Raw genomic sequence first — 9,885 nt, 5'->3', positions numbered from 1 at the left:
ATAAATAAATAAATAAATAAATAAAATTTTTAAAAAAAGATTATCATACTGTAGGACATCAGAAACAAATAAATAGTAATTTATATATTGCATGTTCTTAATCTCCTATGTGTCTTTTTTTACTAAGTATTTGTATACAGTATACTATAATTTGGACAGACAAGTATGTACTTGTATATTTATACAGATACAAGCTCTAGGTGATGTTGTATGATGTACTACCAATTTTAGATCATTTGATCAAATTGAGAATTGGCATGATTTGAAGCTGGGCTTTTAGGATCTGCATAGGCCAGTGTCTTACCTGAGTATAACAGCCAAATCTGTGAGTGTTGTGTTTTGTTTTGTTTTGAGGCAGAGACTCCTAGACTAGCCTTGAACTCATGGCAGTCCTCCAGACTCAGGCTTCTGAGTGCTGAGATTATAGGCATGTGACACCATGCCCAGCAGCCTGTGGAGTACTCACCAAGGCTCTCTTTCTGAGTGCATGTGAATTACAGGTTTGTCCCATAAGGTCATCAAATACTGATTAGCTTGTTAATCTCTCAGTTGCCTTTTCTAGAATTGGAAACTTCTCCAAAATAAATGAATTAGTTTCTAGTATTTTGTCTGTTTTTTCTAGTTTTTAAAAAATAATTTTTAAAAAGTCTTATTTATCTATTTATTTATTTTATACAGGGTCTTGCTATGCAACTCGGACTAGTAGTGATCCTCCTGTCTCAGCCTCCCCAGTGCCGGGATTACAGGTGTGCACCACCATGCCCAGTTTCAGGGGCCGGCTCAGTGTGCCCAGGGGCAGGGCCAGCACGGCATGCAGTACAGAGGCTCAAACCTGGGTCCTTGCTTAGACCACTGTGCTATCTCGCCAGCCCTTTCAAGTTGTAAAGGAATGACATCCTCATAAACCTAATCATAGGTAGCAGATCTTTCTCCCCCATCCCACTTTCCTTTTTTTTTTAAGATCCCCAGATATTGGGGATCTAACCCATGGTCTTGGGCTTGCCGGGCACCACTCAACTATCTCCCCAGGCCCCCTTTCCTTCTGTTTCCCTCTCTTATGTCCTCTCTCTTTCTTTTCCTCCATCTCCTGTCTCTTCTTTTCTTTCTTTGTATGCATGCACATGTGCATATATAACTTTAAATCTCCTTTAATATTGTAACATGAACATTTTCTGACTCCATTATGTAGTATTCCACTGGGTGAATACAGCATAGCTTATGATTATAGATATTTAGATCCTTTTTATTTTATAAAGTTTAATGATGTGAGGAATATTTTTCTATGTAAGTCTTGTTCTCAATCTCATATTATTTCCTTAGAATTACTGTTGAAGGGTAAGATTATCTATAAAGCTGTTGATATATAATGCCAAACTGCTTCCCAGTAAGTACTCAGTAATGTGTTAGAGTGGCTTATCTCAGTATACCTTTACCAGTACTTAGAATAATACTTTTAAATATCTTGTTGATTTAGCATGGGTCGTTTTCTTATTGTTTTATTGTATGTTTTAACAATAAAAGCTTGTTATGTTTTTCATAAACATTTTTCATTTTATTTTTTGTTTTTAATTTGCAGAGTGGAAATTAGAGGATGTTGCTTATGAAGGCTAGAAATAAGTGAATTTCTAATGCACAGGTCATGAAATTCCATGTCATACTAGTCACATGTTCTATGCCTTCTCATATAATTACTGCAGCATTTTATATGAAGAGCATCTTTTAACATCAAGAGATTTTCATCAGTGTTCACTTAAATTTCAATACTGAATTTTATGATTGTGGTGTTTTCTTAAAACTGTCTTCAGTCTTTTGACTCAGCTCACTGGAGCAGTTGGCCACCAGGAGGCCTTGAAATTGTGGGCAGTAAATATGTTAAGATCAGTCTGGATTATCCTGTGTGTTTGATGTAAACTTGTTACATTACTGTCACAGTTGTAAAATTCTCTCACACTTCTGAGCTCCATAAGCCAGTAATAGTGTGATGCTGTCTTCAAGGGACACAAGGATATTGCTGGCATTCCTTATATGTTTTAATTAACAGTAACAAACATCTATATTTTGTGGGGGTTTTGTCCAGAAGATATAATCATGTTCATTCTGTTCCTTGTTAGTGTGCTCATTTCCCACTGCATTCATTTCAAATAATATGCTAGAAGTTTCTGAGATTGAATCATTATTAGTAGGTTTAATGGTAGATAATTACTTTCAGGAAATTGTGACTCCTGAGATTTCTTTCTTTTGTGAAAATGTTAAGCAGTGGCTGTTGCCATTAACTGCATGCACATACACACACACACACACATACACACACACACACACATATATATATATATTTGTCTTGGAATATGCAGAATTATCTCAGGGGATATGAACTAACTTAGGGTTTTACCGCTTGTTGCTTGGATGCACTTTGGTGCTTAGCAACATTTGCAAATAGTATCTTGGGAGACAAAGGAACACCGTGGAGCTCCCCATAGTGGGAGGAAATTTGCAAGAATGGAAATGGATAGATAAGGTGGAGAAAATGAAGAAGAAAATTATTGGAAAATTTTAGAGAAATTGAATATGACAAATGTTAAGACACTTGCATCTCATTTTATGTTTTTTGTTATTAAGTAAAATTAAAGTAGAAACTAGAAAGGTATCTCAAATCCAGGTGCTAGTTTTGCCTCTTTATTGGAAGAAGATAAGTCCCTAGGATAGATTAAGAAGTTTTAAAGAAAATAATAGACCTAAAGTATTAACTGAATTACAATATTAGCATAAATATTTTTGCATGAACCAAAACTGAGTACTTGATTGTCTAAGAAAATGAGTAAATTGGAACTGTTATATTTGAGCTATCGTATAAATCACTCTACCTCCAAGAGCTTATAATTAATTCAACAATCTTAAGCTTTTTCAAATATATATTAAACTGTAATGCTCACTAGGATTACACTACTCAGTTTACTTAATATCTGTAGTATTCTAACCCCTCTCTGTACTTTTAAGAAAAATAGGTGAGAACCTATTTTAGCTTAATTTTTAAAGAACATAATAACTTAAAAAAGAGGAGAATGAATAGGAGAAAGGTAAGCAATTCATCAAGTTTACAGATTACAAACTTGTATTTTGTAACATTTATCTCTGTTACAAGTAATGAACATGTATCTTCCTTACATTCTGAATATAATAGATCACATATTCTTTATCGTAATTTGCCTAACCTAACTTCACTCAGAAAGCAGAATCATTGACTCAGAGCTTTTGCATCTGAGTGTATCAGTTTTAGGAAGGCATCCCTTTTTTTTTTTCATCAATATTATATTTAGGTTCCAGGTGGAACTGATTCCCCCAGCCATGTACCCTGCTGATCCTTATGGGTATGAAAAACCCAAGTCCAGCCTGTTTGTCATTGTGTACATCACATCTTGTAACCCATCAAAAGGGACCAAAAAGACAACCAAATGACCAGAATATATTAGTTATAAACCTCAATTCTTCTTGAACTAAAAATGTTGAGTCCAACATATTATTACTGAGGAAAAAGCATGTTCTTGAGTTTGTTCTTGCTTTACATCTGTTAGAATGCATATTGTCTAGGATTTATATGTGGTGAAATTTCGTGGCTAAAAGTGTTCAAGAAACAATCTTACTGAAACTCTTCTTAGCAAACTAAGACTGGAAAGGAATGTCTTTAATAAAAGATACATAACAAAATCCTGGTGTAACTATTATATTCTTACAGTCATCACTTTATATTTGCAAAGTATATCCATCAGTAACCATTTTCTAGGACCAATATTTGTGAAATGATATTATTTTATTTTATTTTCTTATCTTTTTGAGTCAGGGTCTTGTTATACAGTTCAAGCTGGCCTTGAGCTCTCTTTGTAGCCCAAGCTGGTCTTGGATTTACAGTCAATTACCTGCCTCAACCTCCCAAGTGCTGGGATTACAGGCATGTGCCACCACGCCCAGCTTGAAATATTTTCAAGAATCCCCTGTAAAATCTAAAACAAGACCTGTCTCTGTCATATCTTGTACTAGAAGTCCTAAGTAGGCTAATCAGTTAGACACATTTAAGAGACTTTAACTGTACACTTATAGCTAATAAGACAGTGCAATTTTGCTAAATACATAGCCCAGCAGCAGCAGAAAATATTGTACAATAAAATCCTCTTTTTAAATGTCACTCTGAGAACTTTTGACTGCCATTATGTCACAAGTAAAGAATTCCACACTTGACCTCTTGTGGTGTATCTCAGCCAAAATACTGTATAATATTGCCTTCAGTTTGCATATATGTGAAACAAGGGAATTTCTTGGTTGGACTTGGATCTTATCCCCAAGATATCTCATGTATATTTTCAAAATCTGAAAAAGTTTGTAACACTTATGGTCCCAGGCATTTTGGATTATGGACACTCAGCCTCTAAAAGTAGGCATTCTTTATGTATTCGGAGTATGTAGAAATTAATTTGAGTCTTTCATGATGTATATTATAAATGTAATTTCCAGTTTGCCATATATATTTTAACTTTGTTATGGGTTTTTTCTCTATTTTGAAACTGTTGAATTTAAATTTGTCATATCACTTCTAACTTGTGTTTTACACTTGGAAGTTTTTCTCATGCCACTGTGAAAAAAAAACACCATTGTTTTCATTCTAATAATTTTGTGATTTGGGTTGTGATACTTTTATATCTGTTCTATCTAGAATTAATTCATGAGTACAGACTAGTGTTGGGATCCACCTTTTTTCCAAGTTACATAGCCAGTAGTTCTAATGCCATACATTAATCTTTCTACCAATAATTTGAATTGTCACTTTAATGTAGTAAAATATTTCCTTTTTTAGCATAAGTAGCAGAATTTTTTTCCATACAGACTTGGTTATTTCATCCAGCCATAAGACTTTTTATTGTTACTGTTCATAATTGGGGTCTGATCTTAAAATCATATAACCTGGGGCTTAGGGGTATAGCTCGGTGGTAAAGTATGTATTTAGCATGCACAAGGCCGTAGATCTAATCCCTAGTACCTAAATAAATAAAATAAATATCTTCTGCTTTCAATTTTAGTATCTTGGTTTGTGTCCCAGGTTTATTAAATGATTAAAAATAGCATGTCATTATTTAGGTTTTCTCAATGTATAATTTGCAAATAGTTGCTTTAACTTTTTATCCACTTTAATACATATTTAGACTGTGTTGGCTATTACATTTACAGAGTGTTCAAAAAAACATGTTTGCAGTAAACATCTTTGAATGTTCCTTATTACATTCAAGAATTTCATTCATTCCTATTTTGTTATTGGCTAGATGTTGAATTTTATAAAATATTTTTTCAACATATGCCAACAGTTTTTATAATTTTTCACTTTTGATCTATTAATGAGGTGAATTATACTTTTAGATTTCTTAATACGAAATCTTTCCTGAAGTTTGGGAGTTAAACTTGGTTATAGTGTATTCCTTTAGTATTTGAATGTGTATATGAGTTGATCTTTATTACTAGGTTAGTATTAGAGTATTTATTTTATTTGAGAATTTTACATCAGTACTCCTGTGAGTCATTGGGTTTGTTTTGGTTTGCCTTTGCTTCCTATGCTATTTTGTAAGGTTTTGTTCCTGGTATATGCAGGAGTCCTTGCTTTGATTCATTATTATGCACTGAAAAAGACTAAATCTGGTCTCTACAAGTTCCCTAGAACTACTTCATGAGTGTAAGTATAGCTCGTGTGTCTGTACGTAGACTCTAGGCAAGGAAGCTCTTTGCTGACCTCCTTTCTTTCTCTTTGGAAATTTTCTCTCAAGTTTTGGCCCCTTATCTTTTCTTAGAAAACCATAGTGTTCATCTTATATCTTTGCCCAGAAGAAAACATTTTAATTTCTAGGGACTATTTTAGTTTCCTTTTTATCTATGGATATGCCTCTGTAGGTATTTCTTAGTTTGTATGTTTATACTGTAGGTTTTCACTTTGATTACAATTAGGTAATAATACTTCTTTACTTTTCCCTAAAATGGAGTTCCTGGATTAATACTTCTTAGTTCTATAATTTTTATTTTTAAACTAGCACTGCTTTAACTTTTTTAGTATTGCTTATAGTCTTTTGCAATTTTTAGGTAATATTTTTGAATCACTTGTTTATGAGAATTTTCTAGTTTTGTCTTATTTTACTGTAACTAGCAAAGGGTATCACTGTTATAATCTATTAAGGTCATCTTCTTGGTGATTTTATGGTCAACTTTTACAATTGTCCTTGAAACTACTGGAGGTATATTTCAAATTTTGGAATAAGTCAACCAGGTCTCTCTTGGGTCTTTTGCATACACATTTATTTTTATCCATAGATTCATGTGTGTGCTAGGGTGTGCACACCAATTAAAAAGCCTCAGAATTCTCTATATCTGTCAGTATTTTTTTTCTTACAGTTTTTACATTAGAACTAGCTATGCTCTGTATGTCTGTCTTAAAAATGATTTTTGTCCTGGATTCCAAATCCTATACATTGTTATCTGGATTTCTGCTTCATTGGATTTCATTTTTGCCACATGATTTTGTCCTTTATTTTTAGTCTTAGTTACTCTGCATTTAAAAAAGTATTTTTAAGCACTTTGTTTTTTATAAAAGGCAAGTATGTTTGGTTTGAATCTTGTCATATTTAATATGCATTCTGGTTTTAGTTTTGAGTCTTTTGACTGTTAGGCAGAAAAAGGAACAAAATCATTAGTATGCTTATACTAATTCTCATTTTTCCTCTCCAATATCCTCCTTTTTGTTAATTATAGCATGTTTCAATGGTCAGGGTTGATGCTGTATCCTGTTATCACTCATAAATCCCTCCATTTCTTTCAGTCTTGGTCCTTCAATTAGTGTAATTGGCAATAAAAGCAGATTTTTTTTTCTTTAAAGTGAACTGTGTCTTGGAGTAGTTATCTTCCACATACTAAAAATACAAATGCTCATTATTAATCCCTTTCGTGGACTTTTCTGGTTTTCTTTGTTAAACTTTATCCTCTGAATTTATGAGTTTTTTTCCATGCTGAGGCTTTTACCAGTTTTTAAAAGGCATTATTGCTTTGATACTTGAATGACAGACTAAGGCAAAATTCTTGAGTTCTGTTTTATTTCCTTGAGGACACAGGAAGTATTGGTCCCAATATTTTAATTTTTTTTAAGCATGGATGTTTCCCTGGAGAAGTCTCAAGCCAGTCTGGTTTGTGTCTTCATGTGTTTTTATCTGGATATGAAGAGAATTCTTTGAAGTAGTTTACTGGAAAAAAATTGTTGAAATTTTTTGGAGGGGATGGAAAATGGCAAAAATTTAAGTGTCTATAACATTGTATTTCCTTAAAAAAGAAAAAAAGATATAAAATTCCATGAATCTGTAAATTAGAGAACATTTGTATGCTTGAGGGAGTCATTCCAAAGAATATTTTATTGAAAATCATATTTTTGCCTTATGTAGTGCAACATACATCCATGTTTTTCTTATATATTGACAAAAACTCATGCAGTTTTTGTGTTTTCTTCAGTTCTACTTCCTGAGTTTTAAATAAAAATACTTTAGAATAATTGTGTAATTCTGAAGTGTGTGTTTGAGAAGTGTGAAATTCTATAAAATAATAAACTATCAGTACATGGAAGAGAACCCTTCTGTTTAAGAGACAGCTCACTTTAAAGAAAAAAACCTGCTTTTATTGTCAATTCCACTGTGGCTAGAATTTATGTAGCACAAGTTAGGATTAATTACTCTAGAGCAGCAGTGGACAAACTATGGCATGTGTGTTGTTTTTCTCTAATGACAAAAGATGTTAGTGTGAATTGTTTTCTTAACTAAAACAGCAGTTTTCAGATTTAATTGTAGTGTTGGCACTTTGCAATAAATAAGTGGGCTTCGGGTTGCAGTTTGGGCGTGAGTGTCTAAAGGTTCACTGTCTGCTCCTGGGGCTAAAACTAAGTGGGATGTTTGGCTGAAATCTGTTCAGTGACTTAATTTACTGGCTTAGGATTGTTTTAAACAAATATAGAAAATTCTGTTTTAAAATACTATTATTTAATGGACAGAGCTGAGGAATCTTTTTGTTTTTCCCTTTCTTTGAGGCTCCCATAGAATCATAATAAAAGAGTAATAAATCACTTGAACTTTCATAGTTTCACTCATTTTTAGTTTTCAACTAAGTTCTGACTTTCCTCTGTGTTCAGGTATATGTCTCGAGTCCACGGTATGCATCCAAAAGAGACCACCCGTCAGCTGAGTTTAGCTGTGAAAGATGGTCTTATTGTCGAAACTCTGACAGTGGGCTGCAAAGGTTCCAAGGCTGGGATTGAACAGGAAGGATATTGGTTACCAGGAGATGAGATTGTAAGTATATTTTATTTGATAAATGTAAGGATATGGACTTTCAGTTTTTGATTTTAGATAGTTTGTAGAAATTCACTTTGAGAAGTGTTAACAATTCTCATTTTAACATTTTTATTAACCTTAAGGCTCATTACTGGTAGAATGTTTTTTACTGATTCTTTAAAAGAAAGCTTCCGTTTAACAGTGTCTTCTTTTTTCTATGTTATCTTGAATCTAAAAAAGTAAAACAAGAACTGTTTTAATGTACATACAAGTATTGACATCCCTAAATATTTTCTTCACTGTTTGTAAAAAATTTTTTCAATAAAAATTAATGTTGCTCTTTAGACTCCTGAAAAGGATGAATTCTTAGAGAAATTATCTCACTTGAGCATAGTCAGCTGCAGAACCTGAAGCTACACTTAACATTTTTATTGCAGAGTACAAAGTACCCTAATGTTAGAGTCTCCTGGACTTTGTGTTTATTAATGACTGTTGCAGATTTTGTGTATTAGAATAGAAATCAAATAGGAATAATAGAAAGTCTTTTTTTTACATAGTTATAGTTATGAGTCTTTTTTTTATTTTAATGCTATTGAGAATTTAATCCAGGGCCTTGTACCTGCTAGATAAGCACTTTGCAATTGAAATCATACTCAGACCCTTTTTTGTGAGGCTGGGCCTTGCTAAGGTGCCTAGGCTGGTCTGGATCTTGTGATTCTCCTGCCTTAGCCTCCCTATTAGCTGGGATTATATACATGTAATCCTACTGTTCCTAGTATTTGATTTCGCTTTGTAATTGAGGATTGAGTATATTTAAATTTTTTCTTTCTTTTCTGTGATATTTGTCTGTCTCTATAGATACAGATATATAGATATATATAGATATAGATATAAAACTTTCTACATGAAGTAGAACTGTACCTAGTATTCGATTCCTCTTTGTAATTGAAGATATTTAAATTCTTTTTTCTCTATATATATAGGAAAGAAAAAATTTAAGTATATATATATATAGATAATATATATGCATATATATTTTTTTCCACATGAAGAAGTACATCTTCATATAAAGACTAGTTTCATGTATAATATTTCTATCTTTTTACATTATTTTATTTGGTATTTTAAAAAACTGAAATGTCTTTTTATGGAAGAATATCCATTTAAGGTGATAAGTTTTATAAAGGAGAGATAATAGAAAAGTAAAAGGTAGACTCTTCGAGATGAAAAAAGGGGATCAGGAGAGGAAGGAAGAAAGGAATGAAATTAAAGGAGTTGGTAATGATGAAGATATACATACCTATAGTATCAGTTCCCCAAAATGAATATCACTCTCTGTATTATAAGCATGCACTTTAAAAAAGGATTTGTTAGGGGCTGGGGAGATGGCTCAGTAGAATAAGCGCTTCCCTGGCAAGTGCAGGGGCCTGAGTTCAATCCCCGGTTCCGCCAAAAAAGGGGGGGGTCTGGGGAGATGGCTCAGTGGAATAAGTGCTTCCCTAGCAAGTGCAAGGGTCTGAGTTCAATCCCCGGTTCCGGAAAAAAAAAA

The 9,885-nt window shown here is 33.0% G+C and overlaps 1 protein-coding gene across 1 annotated transcript in view; it reads left to right on the top strand.

Annotated features, from left to right (window-relative positions):
* LOC101567417 (zinc finger MYND domain-containing protein 11) overlaps positions 1–9,885 on the top strand; it is a 115,777-nt gene that overhangs the window by 62,387 nt on the left and 43,505 nt on the right. The window contains exon 3 of the mRNA XM_023701333.1: positions 8,195–8,354. Within this exon, the coding sequence (XP_023557101.1) occupies positions 8,195–8,354 (160 nt within the window). The remainder of the gene's footprint in view (positions 1–8,194; positions 8,355–9,885) is intronic.

This window comes from Octodon degus, unplaced genomic scaffold (assembly GCF_000260255.1).
Source record: "Octodon degus isolate 3935 unplaced genomic scaffold, OctDeg1.0 scaffold00133, whole genome shotgun sequence".
In the NCBI taxonomy this organism is placed as follows: domain Eukaryota; kingdom Metazoa; phylum Chordata; class Mammalia; order Rodentia; family Octodontidae; genus Octodon; species Octodon degus.
Note: the sequence above shows the minus strand (reverse complement) of the source record. Positions and strands in the feature narration are given on the sequence as shown.